Raw genomic sequence first — 16,609 nt, forward strand, 5'->3', positions numbered from 1 at the left:
AACGTTACTGTTCTAAAATTACAGTGATGAACAAAGCAAAGAAAATAAAAATAAATGTTGTATTAGGAGTAAAAATTTTATTTTCACTTTTTTTTCCCTAGGTAGAACCGTGGCCAGGAGCAGATGAATTGAGAGGAACAGCATGAAAGTCGAAGGCTGGTTTCACACTTGAGTTGGGCAGAGCTGCGGAGGGGCAGCGTACTTCCTCCATTAAGCCCCGCCCACTGCTACCCCTCTTCCATTCAGCTCCGACTGCGTCCTGCGTACCTATCTTTAACATTGGGTATGCAGGCCATGCGGATGTATGCGAATGCCTCCGCTTGCGTCGTTTTGACGCTGCACCAAATGCAACATTTTGCATTTTGTTGCGGTCTACGCAGCGTCAAAACGACACATGCAGAGGCATCCGAATGGCCTGCGTACCCAATGTTAAAGATAGGTACGCAGGCAGTCGTAGGCCGAGCTGAGTGGAAAAGTGCTGCAGTGGGCGTGGCTTAACGGAGGAAGTACGCAGCCCTCCGCAGCTCAGCCCAACACAAGTGTGAAACCAGTGTAAGACAATCATTTTCTTTAATGTCAAAGACTTGAATGAAGTGGTAAAACGTGTACAACCTGCTGCTCCATTTACACAAGGTGTGGAACTACACTAATCTAGCAGTTACCACACATGAAATGGATAGCTAATGACTTGTTTACGCTGGAATACAAAAGCTTTTTTTCTGTGGTAAAAACTTACCCATTCTGGATATATGCTCTCGGATCCCGACTACTTCGTACACAGATCATCAATATGACAAATAGGAAGAAAAAGGCAGCCAGGGCAAAACACATTCGGTACACTGCTTGGTGTCCAACCATGATGTCACAATTCACAGAGCCAGTAATGGTGGTCGAAGAGGAGCAAAACCATGGAAGCTAAGAATGGAAAATAAAGCATGACAGACATAAAAAGCAATGAAGAGACAGAAATGGTGTCCAACTAGCAAACTGTACTTCATAAACACATAAATCGCATTTTCTGCCATGTGTTGGCTCTGAATTTTTTTTAATTTCTTTATAAAGAAAAACAATTATAAAAACTTAGTTCTTTTTTTATTTTTAAAATATTCACATTTTAAATGGTTACAAAAAGGGTTATAAATTAAAACCCATTACTTGACTGTGCCATTACTAGAGGATTTGACAAGATCAATTTTATGAATCGACATATTTACATTCAAACAACTACTCCGACTACACAGCACTGCCTCACTACCAGGGCCTGACTGGGACAAAAAAGCAGCCCTGCCACACAAACCCCACCAGCCCACATACTATAACACTCCCCCCACACCCGATCAGTGGATTTTGATAGTTTGTCGTGCCCTTCAACACTCCTCTTAAAGGCGTTATTTGAAGTGCCATGTGTGAATGCCGCCGCAATGCGCATGATCGACCTCTTTAGAGCGCCGGTTCTCAGGATCATGGGGGTCCCAGCGGTCGGACCGCAGCGACTACATAGGTTTCGGGATAGGGGATTACTTGGCATAATCCATTTAAATGGGTTTTCCAATATACACACCGTATTTTTCGGACTAAAAGACGCACCTAGGTTTTAGAGGAGGAAATTAGGGGGCAAAAAAAAAATGAAGCAAAAAATGTTGTCAATTCTGTACTTAACCCCTTAACCCCCAAGGGTGGTTTGCGCATTCATGACCGTGCCAATTTTTACAATTCTGACCACTGTCCCTTTATGAGGTAATAACTCTGGAACGCTTCCATGGATCCCGTTGATTCTGAGATCACCATGGTAAAATTTCATTCATATAATTTGCGTCTGTGAAAAAAACGGAAATTTGGCGAAAATTTCGCAATTTTCCAACTTTGAATTTTTATGCCCTTAAATCACAGCAATATGGCACACAAAAAACTTATTAAATAACATTTCCCACATGTTTACTTTACATCAGCACAATTTTGGAACCAAAATTTTTTTTTTGTTAGGAAGTTATAAGGGTTAAAAATTGACCAGCAATTTCTCATTTTTGCAACACCATTTTATTTTTACGGACCACATCACATTTGAAGTCACTTTGAGGGGTCTATATGATAGAAAGTACCCAAAAGTGACACCATTCTAAAAACTACACCCCTCAAGGTGATCAAAACCACATTCAAAAAGTTTATTAATCCTTCAGGTGCGTCACAGGAATTTTTTGAATATTTTAAAAAAAAATGAACATTTAACTTTTTTTCACAAAAAAAATACTTCAGGTTTAATTTTTTTTTATTTTACTAAGTGTAAAAGGAGAAATTGGACTGGAAACGTTATTGTGCAATTTGTCCTGAGCACGCCGATACCTGATATGCGGGGGGGGGGGGAACCACTGTTTCGGCACATGACAGAGCTCAGAAGGGAAGGAGCGCTGTTTGACTTTTTCAATGCAAAATTGGCTGGAATTCAGATCGGATGCCATGTCACGTTTGGAGAGCCCCTGATGTACCTAAACAGTGGAAACCCCCCACAAATGACCCCATTTTGAAAACTAGACCCCCAAGGAACTTATCTAGATATGTGGTGAGAACTTTGAACCCACAAGGGCTTCACAGAAGTTTATAACATACAGCGGTACAATTAATAAATCATATTTTTTCCACAAAAATGACCTTTTCACCCCCAATTTTTATTTTCCCAAGGGTAACAAGACCCTAAAAGTTATTGTGCAATTTGTCTTGAGTACGCGGATACCCCATATGTGGGTGTAAACGACTATGTGGGCGCATGGCAGAGCTCGGAAGGGAAGCAGCGCCATTTGACTTTTTTGGCTGGAATTGAGATCAGACACCGTGTCGCGTTTGGAAAGCCCCTGATGTGCAAAAACAGTGTAAACCCCACACAAATGACACCATTTTGGAAACTAGACCCCCCAAGGAACTTATCTAGATATGTGGTGAGAACTTTGAACCCACAAGGGCTTCACAAAAGTTTATAACGCCCGGTCGTGAAAATAAAAAAATCGTATTTTTTCCACAAACATGATCATTTAGTCCCCAATTTTTTTATTTTCCCAAGGGTACCAGGAGAAAATTGACCCCAAAAGTTGTTGTCCAATTTGTCCTGAGTACACCGATACCCCATATGTGGGAGAAAACTACTGTATGGGCACACGTCGGGGCTCGGAGGGAAGTAGTGACGTTTTGGAATGCCGACTTTGATGGAATGGTCTGCGGGTGTCATGTTGCCTTTGGAGAGCCCCTGATGTACCTAAACAGTGGAAACCCCCCACAAATGACACCATTTTGGAAACTAGACCCCCCACGGAACTTATCTAGATGTGTGGTGAGCACTTTGAACCCCCAAGTGCTTCACAGAAGTTTATAACACCCGGGCGTGAAAATAAAAAAATAATTTTTTTCCACAAAAATGATATTTTTGCCCCCAATTTTTTATTTTCCTAAGGGTAACAGGAGAAATTGGACCCCAAAAGTTGTTTTGCAATTTGTCCTGAGTAGGCTGATACCCCATATGTGGGGGTAAAACACTGTTTGGGCGCATGGCAGAGCTTGGAAGGGAAGGAGCACCATTTGACTTTTTCAACGCAGAATTGGCTGGAATTGAGATCAGACGCCATGTTGCATTTCGAGAGCACCTGATGTGCCCAAACAGTGGAAACCCCCCAATTATAACTCCAACCCTAACCCCAACACACCCCTAACCCTAATCTCAGCCCTAATGGGAAAATGGAAATAAATACATTTTCTTTTAATTTTATTATTTTTCCCTAAGGGGGTGATAACGGGGGGTTTGATTTACTATTTATGGCAGTTTTTATTTTTGGCAGCTGTCATACGCTAAAAGACGCTTTTTATTGTAAAAATAGTTTTTGCATCACCACATATTGAGAGCTATAATTTTTACATATTTTGACCCACTGAGTCATGTGAGGTATTATTTTTTGCGGGATGAGTTGACATTTCTATTGGTACCATTTTCGGGCACATGACATTTTTTAATTACTTTTTATTCAGATTTTTGGGACGCAGAATGAACAAAAACCAGCGTTTCATGATTATCTTTTGGGGGATGCGTTTACACCGTTCCGCCTGCGGTAAAATTGATAAAGCGGTTTTATTCTTCGGGTCAGTACGGTTACAGCGATACCTCATTTATGTCTTTTTTTATGTCTTGGCGCTTTTATGCAATGAAAACAATTTTATATCAAAAATAATTATTTTTGCATCGTTTTATTCTGCGAGCTATAACTTTTTTGTTTTTTGCCGATGATGCTGTGTGGCGGCTCGTTTTTTGCGGGACAGGATGACGTTTTCAGTGGTACCATGGATATTTATATGCGTCTTTTTGATCGCGTGTTATTGCACTTTTTGTTCGGCGGTATGAAAATAAATCATTATTTTTTGCTTCTAAGTTTTTATTTTTATTTTTTAAGGGGTTCGCTAAAGGGGTTAACTAATGGGACAGTTTTATAGGGCGGGTCGTTACAGACGTGGCGATACCAATTATGTGTACTTTTATTGCTTTTTGGTTTTTTTATTTCCAAAAAATGAATTAGGGAATATTTTTTTTTTTTTTTTTTTTTTAATTTAGCAATTTTTTTAAAATTTTTACACTTTTTTTTTTTACTTTATTACATTGTCCCAGATTGTCGCCACCTTGGATTCGGGGACCTGCAGGGATGGCCCCCCGCCGCAGCAGTTCTGCATATTGCGCTGCTGTGGGGGGCTCAGGGAAGCACGGAGGGAGCCCCCTCCCTGCCGATGCTTACCTTTAACCCCCGGTACACCGCGATCATGTATGATCGCAGTGTGCAAGGGGTTAACGTGTCGGGGCGGTCAGTGACCGCCCCTGACACATTGTGCCGGGTGTCAGCTGTGATAATCAGCTGACACCCGGCCGCGATCAGCGGCGCTCACCACGTGGGCACCGCTGATCGCTGTGACTTACTATCCCGTCCCTGGAAATTAAGTCCCAGGGCACATGGACGGGATAGTACGTCACATGGCAGTAAGGGGTTAATATCCCCTATACTGGTAAATATGGTCCTCTCATCCCCATCCTGATACACATAGCTCCTCATCCCTATCCTGGTAGGCATGGCTCCCTCATCCCTATCCTGGTAAATATGGTCCCCTCATCTCCATCCTAATACACATGGCCGATCTGCCAGAGTGCGCATGATCTACCTCTTTAGAGCGCCGGTTCTCAGGATCATGGGGGTCCCAGTGGTCGGACCGCAGCGACTTCATAGGTCTCGGGATAGGGGATTACTTGGCGTAATACATTCAAATGGGTTTTCCAATATATACACCGTATTTTTCGGACTAAAAGACACACCTAGGTTTTAGAGGAGGAAATTAGGGGGGAGGGGGAAATGAAGCAAAAAATGTGGTCAATTCTGTACTTAATATCCTCTCTACTGGTAAATATGGTCCTCATCCCTATCTAGGTGTGCATGGCTTCTCATACCCATCATGGTATGCATGCCTCCTCAACCCCATCACGGTATGCACGTTTCCTCATCCCCATCACGGTATGCATGACCTCCTCATCCCTATCCTGGCAGGAATAATCGCCCTCATCCCTATACTGGTATGCAGGGCCCCATCTCGTCCTGGGGCAGCACGGTGGCTCAGTGGTTAGTGCTGCTTGGGGTCCTGGGTTCGAATCCCACCAAGGACAACATCTGCAAGGAGTTTGTATGTTCTCCCCGTGTTTGGCGTGGGTTTCCTCCGGGTACTCCGGTTTCCTCCCACATTCCAAAGACATACTCATAGGGAATTTAGATTGTGAGCCCCATTGGGGACAGTGATGATAATGTGTGCAAACTGTAAAGCGCTGCGGAATGTTAGCGCTCTATAAAAATAAAGATTAGTAGTAGTAGTAGTAGTAGTAGTATAAATGGCTCCTCATCCATATCCTGGTAGGAATGGTCCACATCATCCTTATCCTGGCAGGAATTTTCACCCTCATCCCCATCCTGGTATGCATGGCCCCATCCTTATACTGATATGATTGGTCCCATCCTTTCTTTATCCTGGTATGCATGGTCCCATCCTTTCTTTATCCTGGTATGCATGGCCCCATCAGAAAAGATTTAAAAAAAAAAAAAAAAAAAAAAACATTACACTTACCTTCCCGGCGCTCCCTCGCAGCATCCTGCTCCGTTGCCAACAGCTGCTTTATGTTTGTAAGCAGTGCATGGCAGGGACATCATGCGCTGCTTTCAAGCTGAAGGGAAGCTGCCGGAATACTCAGTGCTCTCTGCACGCCGGCACTGTTCATCGCAGAGAGCATTTTTAGCTCTTCAGTAGCACGCACAGTCTCAGCTGAAGCCTTCCTGCTGGTGCCAGTAGTCACGTGTGCCGTTACTTGAGAAATTAATATTCTGAATATTCATTTCTCTTAAGTATCGGGTACATGTGACCGCCAACCGCAGCAGGAAGGCTCCGGCTGACACTGCGTGCTACTGAAGAGCAATAAATACTCAGGGCTCTACGCGCACACAGTCCCTGCATGCAGAAAACTGAGTATTCTGGCAGCTGCCCTTCGGCTTGCAAGCAGCGCATGACATCCCTGCCATGCACTGCTTGCAAACAAAGCAGCTGCTGGCAATGGAGAAGGACGCTGCGAGGGAGAGCCGGGAAGTTAAGTGTAAAGTTAGTTTTTCTTTAATCTTTTCTGATGGCGCCATGCATAACAGGATAAGGAAAGGATGGGACCAATCATATCAGGATAAGGATGGGACCAATCATACCAGGATGCTAAAAAGAAATTAATATTCATTGTCCTCCACGCCCATGGGGGTGGAATGCAGTGAAAATTCATTTCTCTTTAGCAGCACAGGAGTTAGCCGCAGCCACAGGCTCCTGCCTCTTTGACCCACTGCTCCGCTGATGCCGCTCCCCCACCACAGCCAGAGCCGGTACATCCAGACTATAAGACGCTCCCCCTATTTTCCTTCACATTTTGGGAGGAAAAAAGTGCGTCTTATAGTTCGAAAAACACAGCATTTTTTATTTTCCCATAGTATGCCTGAAAATAATAAACCAATATTAACCCTCCCAAAGTCCAATGTTGCCTTTCCAACAACAGGAAAGGAGTGGAACTGTGCAGTGTATATATACAGGACAGGAGGAGCGGTACTGTGCAGTGTATACATACAGGACAGGAGGAATGGAACTGTGCAGTGTATATATTCAGGACAGGAAAAGTGGAACTGAGCAGCAGGGCTGCCACTAGGAATTTTGGGGCCCCGATACTGGCAAAATTTTCGGGCCCCCTTGAGACTTCACCCCAGCTCCGCCTCCACCCTTCGAACCTTCCACAGTCCCACTGCTCACTCTTGGAAAAACTCAACTTCTCCACCACATCCTCATCAATCAGATATTAACAGTTCCCATCAAACACCACATCACATTCATAACCAGCAGCTTTTGTTCTGGCCAAAAGAATTTTTAAGCCGCCACCACGACACCGTAGACTTTTTTGGCCGGATCCTACTCTACTCTAACCTATTAAATATAAATATATTTTTATGTATTTTTCTTTAAGGGAATGAGTCACATACTTTTTTTTAAATGACCATTAATACAACATACAAGGAACAAATACCATCACACCATGACAAGACCACATATTACCACCACACAGTGACCTATAATACCACACACAAGGGACAAATGCCATCATACCATGACCAGACCACATATTACCACCACATAGTGACGAAATAATACCACATACAAGGAACAAATACCACCATAACATGACCAAACCACATATTACCACCATATAGTGACTGAACACTACAATACTGACCATTAATTGAAAAAAAAACACAATACTAAGTGACAATATACACAGGAACTCTGTATTTACTGTCAGTGTACAGGTAATACAGTGAACACCAGTGCCATTATACACAGACGCTCTGTACATAGTATACAGTATCAGTGTACAGGTAATACAGTGATCACTGACGACATTATACACAGGAGCTCTGCATAAAGTGTACAGGTAATAGTGAGTACCAGTAACATTATACACAGGAACTCTGTATACAGTGTCAGTGTACAGATACTATAGTGATCACTGGTGACATTATACGCAGGAGCTCTGTACAAAGTGTATAGTGTAAGTGTACAGGTAACACACTGACTCACAAGGGATGTCTCTAGCTGAAGTCCTTCATCTTTGCTTTTCTTTTTCATGCAGCGCAGTCCGCCATCACTTCTTCCAGCCAGGGCTCATCTCTGCATAAAATAACACAGTTACCTAGAGCACGGATTCCAGAGCACATTCCCCTCTTTTTTCCCTTTATTCTACACTACACATCTGAATACAGATATGCACCCACCATTAATACATAATTGGTTATTATGCAACCCATAATTCCAAATATGCATAGCCACTTTACCCACCTAATAAATATATAAATTAATTAGCACCTGTACTCTTTCCCGCAGTTCATAACCAGTCACTGCATACTCAACGCCCCCCCACTATGTACCTCCCGCTCCCCTGACATCATATGTGCAGTCCCCCTTTAACTCCATCCCCACATCATGTGCAGTCCCCCTATAACCCCCCACATCATCATGTGCAGTCCCCCTTTAACCCCCCACATATGTGCAATCCCCCTTTAACTCCATCCCCACATCATGGGCAGGCCCCCTTTAACCCCCCATATAATCTGTGCAGTCCCCCTTTAACCCCCTCCCCACATCATGTGCAGTCCCCCTTTAACCCCATCCCCACATCATCATGTGCAGCCCCCTTTAACCCCATCCCCACATCATCTGTGTAGTCCCCCTTTATCCCCCCCATCGTCATGTGCAGTCCCCCTTTAACCCCATCCCCACATCCCCTTTAACCCCATTCCCACATCATCATGTGCAGTCCCCCTTTAACCCCATCCCCACATCGTCATGTGCAGTCCCCCTTTAACCCCATCCCCACATCGTCATGTGCAGTCCCCCTTTAACCCCATCCCCACTTCATCATGTGCAGTCCCCCTTTAACCCCATCCCCACATCATGTGCAGTCCCCCTTTAACCCCCCCTATAATCTGTGCAGTCCCCCTTTAACCCCATCCCCACATCATGTGCAGTCCCCCTTAACCCCATCCCCACATCATGTGCAGTCCCCCTTTAATCCCCCATATCATATGTGCAGTCCCCCTTTAACCCCCTCCCCACATCATCATGTGCAGCCCCCCCTTTAACCCCATCCCCACATCATGTGCAGTCCCCCTTTAAACCCATCCCCACATCATCATGAAGTCCCCCTTTAACCCCATCCCCACATCATGTGCAGTCCCCCTTTAACCCCATCCCCACATCGTCATGTGCAGTCCCCCTTTAACCCCATCCCCACTTCATCATGTGCAGTCCCCCTTTAACCCCCATATCATATGTGCAGTCCCCCTTTAACCCCCTCCCCACATCACCATGTGCAGTCCCCCTTTAATCCCCTCGCCACATCATGTGCAGTCCCCCTTTAACCCCATCCCCACATCAACATGTGCAGTCCCCCTTTAACCCCATCCCCACCATCATGTGCAGTCCCCCTTTAACCCCATCCCCACATCATGTGCAGTCCCCCTTTAACCCCATCCCCACATCATCATGTGTAGCCCCCTTTAACCCCATCCCCACATCATCATGTGCAGTCCCCCTTTAACCCCATCCCCACATCACCATGTGCAGTCCCCCTTTAACCCCCTCCCCACATCATCATGTGCAGTCCCCCTTTAACCCCCTCCCCACATCATGTGCAGTCCCCCTTTAACCCCATCCCCACATCATCATGTGCAGTCCCCTTTAACCCCATCCCCACATCATGTGCAGTCCCCCTTTAATACCCCATATCATATGTGCAGTCCCCCTTTAACCCCATCCCCACATCATGTGCAGTCCCCCTTTAATCCCCCCATATACTCTGTGCAGTCCCCCTTTAATCCCCTCCCCACATCATCATGTGCAGTCCCCCTTTAACCCCATCCCCACATCATGTGCAGCCCCCCTTTAACCCCATCCCCACATCATGTGCAGTCCCCTTTAACCCCATCCCCACATCATCATGTGTAGCCCCCTTTAACCCCATCCCCACATCATCATGTGCAGTTCCCCTTTAACCCCATCCCCACATCATGTGCAGTCCCCCTTTAACCCCATCCCCACATCATCATGTGCAGTCCCCCTTTAACCCCATCCCCACATCATCATGTGCAGTCCCCCTTTAACCCCATCCCCACATCATCATGTGCAGTCCCCCTTTAACCCCATCCCCACATCATCATGTGCAGTCCCCCTTTAACCCCATCCCCACATCATCATGTGCAGTCCCCCTTTAACCCCATCCCCACATCATCATGTGCAGTCCCCCTTTAACCCCATCCCCACATCATCATGTGCAGTCCCCCTTTAACCCCATCCCCACATCATCATGTGCAGTCCCCCTTTAACCCCATCCCCACATCATCATGTGCAGTCCCCCTTTAACCCCATCCCCACATCATCATGTGCAGTCCCCCTTTAACCCCATCCCCACATCATCATGTGCAGTCCCCCTTTAACCCCATCCCCACATCATCATGTGCAGTCCCCCTTTAACCCCATCCCCACATCATGTGGAGTCCCGCTTTAACCCCATCCCCACATGATCATGTGAAGTCCCGCTTTAACCCCATCCCCACATGATCATGTGGAGTCCCGCTTTAACCCCATCCCCACATGATCATGTGCAGTCCCCCTTTAACCCCATCCCCACATTATCATGTGCAGTCCCCCTTTAACCCCATCCCCACATCATCATGTGCAGTCCCCCTTTAACCCCATCCCCACATCATCATGTGCAGTCCCCCTTTAACCCCATCCCCACATCATCATGTGCAGTCCCCCTTTAACCCCATCCCCACATCATCATGTGCAGTCCCCCTTTAACCCCATCCCCACATCATCATGTGCAGTCCCCCTTTAACCACATCCCCACATCATGTGGAGTCCCCCTTTAACCCCATCCCCACATCATCATTATCACACTGCACCCAGGGTTGGAGCCGCAGGTGGCATCATCCATCCATCACTGCATCTAGTAAAGTTTTCCTAAACTTGTTTCTGGCCTGGAGTGCGGTAGCCGGGAGCAGACTCACCTGGAGCTGTCTGATGACATTGGCCGGGCTGGCAGGACTCCCTCTCAGCACAATGATGTGCAGTGTGAGCTGAGCAGCACAAGTCCCAGCAGCAGCAGGAGCTCTGCTGCCAGCAGCAGGAGCTCTGCTGCCAGCCGCACCATCCTCTGGGTCCAGGGAGGCTGGCTGGGTAGAGGAGCCGCTGCCATCACTACCACCACAGCAGCCCCAGGGAAAGCTTCAGGTGAGGGCGGCAGCAGGCTTTTCAAATGTCTGCACAGGCCCTGGCGTGCTCTCTTCCCTACACTGATGCGGGCCTCTGCACACATGATTTAAAGGACCTGCGGCTCATTTTGAAGCTCAGAGCCGCCGGCCCAGTGGGCATTTGCCCGTCTGGTCAGATTATCAATCCGGGCCTGCTCACTACTGAGCATGTAGATAAAGTGCAACACAGATTCATCTCCACTATGACTCCACAGCACTGGTTACTACTGAGCATGTGCATAAAGTGCAGCGCAGATTCATCTCATCTATGACCCCACAGCCTGGCCTCACTGCTGAGCATGTGCATAAAGTGTAGCACAGATTCATCTCATCTAAAAACCGAGATCCTCAGATCAGGAAAAGAACAGCCATTTATAGGACATTTCAGAACTTTCCCAAATTATTATGAAAACATTTACAGCACATCCAGCATTGTACTATTGTACCCAATTTATTATACATTTTAAGAGTCTGTGTCGGTCTATTTTATTTGGACTGCACCAAAATGGACCCCGACTCCACTGCCCTGTGTCTAACTGACGGAATATTGGTATAGCAGCTGTAAACATAGAACCAATAGTCCTGTCATGGTAGGTGACTGTTGGACCAAAATTTATTTTCTCATTAATACCAATACATGCTGGGCAATCAGGGGATCCACCCGACTACCTTCTCCATCATATACACTAATTGCAAAATAAACATATAGCTGCGGGCATAAAAGTGAACAATATGGCTCTGTAGCTTTATTTTGCAAATAAATAGTAAACTGGTTAAAGAGGTACAAAGACCATCTTTATTAGCATAGCAGAAAAACAAGAATAGAAACAACTAAAACAAGAGGGTGGAATGCATGCTCAAAGAGAGGGACACCAAGTGTTAAAAAGTTACATATGGTATGAACTATCATCAGGTGAGTCCGTTTATAAGTCACCAGCCGCATAGAAACTAGTCAGCAATAACAGCAAAACAACAGTAAAATCTCATACAAAATAAAACGCAAGAATCAAACATTGAATGGACATAATGTGAATATCAGACATGAAACAGAAACACCATGATGAATGTTCTGCAGTTTGCCACTCCTAGAGGGTAATCCCTGGAAAAATTAAAAGTTTTCCACAATTGGACGTGTTTAACCCCTTCGCCCCGAAGCCTGTTTTCACCTTCCTGACCAGGCCAATTTTTAAAATTCTGACCACTTCATGAGGTCATAACTCTGGAACGCTTCAACGCATCCTGGTGATTATGAGAATATTTCTTGTGACATATTGTACTTTATGATAGTGGTAAAATTTCTTCTATATGACTTGCGTTTGTGAAAAAAACGGAAATTTGGTGAAAATTGTGGAAATTTTGCAATTTTCAAACTTTTAATTTCTATGCCCTTAAATCAGAAAGTCATATCGCACAAAATAGTTAATAAATAACATTTCCCACATGTCTACATTACATCAGCACAATTCTGGAAACTATTGTTATGAAGTTATAAGGGTTAAAAGTTGACAAGCAATTTCTCAGTTTTGCAACAAAATTCGCAATTTCAATTTTTTTAGGGACCACCTCACACTTTAAGTCACTTTGAGGGCCTATATGACAGAAAATACCCAAAATTGGCATGACTCTAAAAACTGCACCCCTCAAGGTACTCAAAACCACATTCAAGAAGTTTATTAACCCTTCATAGGAATGTTTTGGAATGTGGAAGGAAAAAACAAACATTTACTTTTCTTTCACAAAAATTTTCCTTTAGACCTAATGTTCTTTTTTTTTTTTTACTTTCGCAAGGGTAACAGGAGAAAATAGACCAAACATTTTGTAGTGCAATTTCTCCTGAGCATGCTGCTACCTCATATGTGGGAGAAATCTACTGTTTGGGCACATGACAGCGCTTGGAAGGGAGGAGCGCCATCTGACTTTTTGAATGTAAAATATGCTGGAATAATTAGCAGTTGCCATATCGCGCTTGGAGAGCCCCTGATGTGCCTAAACAGTAGAAACCCCCAACAAGTGACACCATTTTGTAAACTGGACCCCTTAGGGAACTTATCTGGATGTGTATTGAGCACCTTGAACCGACAGGTGCTTCACAGAAGTTTATAATGTAGAGCCGTGGAAATATATAAAAAAAAAAAAAAAAACCTTTCCCAAATAACACTTTTAAGCTCCAAATTTTGCATTTACATAAGGGCAAAACAAGAAATTGCGCCATAGAATTTGTTGTGCAATTTCTCCTGAGTATGCTGATAACCAATATGAGGGAGAGAATTACTTTTGAGGCTCACTGCAAAACAGCGCCATATTACAGTTCAGATTTTGCAGCACTTGTTTTAGGGTGCCATGTTACATTGACAGAGCTCCTGAGGTGCCAGAACAGCAGAAACCACCATAAGTGAACCCATTTTGTCAATTAAACCTCTCAATCAATTTACCTAGGGGTGTAGGGATTATATTGACACAACAGGTGTGTCACAGAGCAGAGAATTTGGTGAGAAGCCATTTCGCTTTTCCAGAGCCTTTGTGCTATCAGTAGAGTTGAGCGAAACGGGTCGAAAAATTTCAAAAGTCGCCGACTTTTGGCAAAGTCGGGTTTCATGAAACGAAACCCGACCCTAGGATGAGGTCGGCCACGAGGTCGGCGACTTGCACGCCAAAGTCGCGTTTCAAAAGTTTGTTTTGCGCTCTTTTTCAGCCAATCAGGATCCACGGACACTGTGGGCAACGTGATGACATAGGCACGGGTCACCACCATCTTTCAGAAGGGCATGCAAGTGATTGGCTTGCTTTGGTGGGCGTCACAGGGGGTATAAAAGGGCGTGCACGCCGACCGCCATCTTACTTCTGCCGATCTTAGCATAGGGAGAGGTTGCTGCTGATTCTGTAGGGAGAGTGTTAGGCAGGGAAGAAGAAAAAAAAAACTGCTTCTGCTGCTAGCGATTGTGCCTGTACAACACACCAGTCACTGTGTGTGCAGTGCAAGGGGAGGCTATATTGTGGTGTATCAGTGGTGTTGGTTGTTGGGCTGCCTTCTAAGGCTTCCTGACAGCTGCAATGCTGTTTACCCACTGCTCTGCAAACTGCTTTTTTAAAAGCAATCCCAATTTTTTTTTTTGTCCTGCTGAGGTACTGAGCTGCAAACTGCTTTTTTAAAAGCAATCCCAATTTTTTTTTTTTTTGTCCTGCTGAGGTACTGAGCGTGCATTTTTTCCACACCATACAGCGGTGTACGCTCCTCACACAGTACCGTGTAACGGCTGTTATCACAGCCACAGTGAAGCTGTGTCACTCTGTGAGAATAAGTCGAGGACATGTTCCGTTCTTAGAGACCTGCACTCTAGGGAGATTCCTACTCTGCCCAATTCTACATACACCTTGTAGTTTGTGATACACTAGCCAATTTCTGCCTGTGACATAGCGCTGTGATATTCAGTGGGCCTCACACAATCCAAAAGTGTCCAGTGTCCACTAGTGTGAGTAGAAATTCAAAATCTCCCCTGTCCTATAGACACCTTGTACCTTGTTTTACATTACTATATAGTTTGTTGGATTTTGTCTACATTTCTACCAAAAATGAGGAAGGCTGGTGGAAGAGGCCGTGGAATTGGGCGGGGGTTGGCAGCTGGTAATGATGGTGTTGGTGGTGGATCTGATGGTAGTGGCAAGAGCAAAACAGGACCGAATGCAGGAGGTGTTGAGCCTGCGTCATCGCCTGGCTCCATAAGGCTTCGAAGGCTTAGTTTTCTAGGAGTTGGCAACCGCTTTTAACGCCAGAGCATCAGGAAAAAGTTTTGTCTTACATTGCTGACTCAGCCTCCAGCTCTATCGCCTCCTCTTCTTCAGTTGTAAAAAGTAAAAGCACTGAGTCGTCATTGGAGGCTCATGTTCATGAACCACACCTTTCCTTGTGTCCTTCACCTCAACCAAGATTGAAGGATGACGCAGGCCATACTACTGATTACTCCATGGAGCTGTTTTCACATACCATGCCTGGATTATCAAGTCAAATGGTGAATTACCCAGGCCAAGATGAATCTGACATGGAGTGCACTGATGCACAGCCGCTGATGGATGATTCTGCTGGTACATTCACTCAGAGCACTACATTGTCCTCGCAGTGTACAGAGCCAGATTCTGACCCTGATGAGACTCAGGTGCCCCTTCCCGCACACTATACCACCATACACGGTGACACAGAGGAAGGTGCACATGACATTGAAGAGGAGGTGATGGATGACCCAGTTGTTGACCCAGATTGGCATCCATTGGGGGAAGAGGGTGCTGCTTCCAATAGCTCAGATGAGGAGCATCCACAGCAGACATCGACATCGCAACAGCTGTTATCTGGCAGGCCCGGAGCACTCCAAAGACAGGTTCCAAAAATCAAAAGAGTTGCTGGACAGCTTGTCCAGAGGGTCAAAAGATCACAGCGTGCTAGGCCGCAAAATGTCTGCCAAAGTAGGAAGAGTGCAGTGTGGCACTTTTTTGAACAAAATCCTCATGATCAGGCCAAGGTTATCTGTAAGAAGTGCGCAAAGACCTTTAGCCGAGGGAAAAATCTGAAAAATTTGAATACCAGTTGCATGCTTAGACATTTAAACACCATGCACTTGCAAGCGTGGACACAACACCAAACCTCAAGTGCCACATGTGCAACTGATCACAACGAAGGTAGTCAGCAACGCTACATTGTTTCCCCCACTGTAAGCCCACCGGTTAGCACAGCAGCAAATGTTGAGGTGTCGTTGCAAGGCCACAGCAGTCAGGGAATCCCACTGTTATATCAACGAAAGACTGATTCTAGGCCATCAGAAAGAACACCAACTCCATCACCATCATCAACCCTCTCTCAGTCCGCCCTGTCCACCGCTACTTCCACCATATGCAGCTCTCAAGTCCAGCTCACCCTCAAAGACACTATGAGTAGGTCAAGAAAGTACTCAGTCTCTCATCCGCGTACACTGGGTTTGAACGCCCACATTGCCAAACTAATCTCGTTTGAGATGATGCCCTTTCGGTTGGTGGAAAGCGCAGCTTTCCGCGAACTCATGGCCTATGCAGTACCACGCTATGACCTATCCAGTCGCCACTTCTTCTCTCGCAAAGCCATCCCAGCCCTCCACCATCATGTGAAAGACCGCATTGTCCATGCACTCAAGCAGTCAGTGAGCGTAAAGGTGCACCTCACAACTGATGCATGGTCCAGTCGGCATGGCCAG

General features: G+C 45.5%; 1 protein-coding gene across 3 annotated transcripts in view; it reads right to left on the reverse strand.

The window, feature by feature from the left end:
* The window catches only part of SERINC2 (serine incorporator 2), a 237,958-nt gene that overhangs the window by 144,553 nt on the left and 76,796 nt on the right, over nt 1-16,609 (reverse strand). For all 3 annotated transcript variants that reach the window (XM_073564241.1, XM_073564251.1, XM_073564259.1), the window contains one exon: nt 737-915. In XM_073564241.1, coding sequence (XP_073420342.1) covers nt 737-915 — 179 coding nt within the window. The remainder of the gene's footprint in view (nt 1-736; nt 916-16,609) is intronic.

This window comes from Dendrobates tinctorius, unplaced genomic scaffold (assembly GCF_039654945.1).
Source record: "Dendrobates tinctorius isolate UK_male_01 unplaced genomic scaffold, ASM3965494v1 ptg000015l, whole genome shotgun sequence".
NCBI classification, from domain to species: Eukaryota; Metazoa; Chordata; class Amphibia; order Anura; family Dendrobatidae; genus Dendrobates; species Dendrobates tinctorius.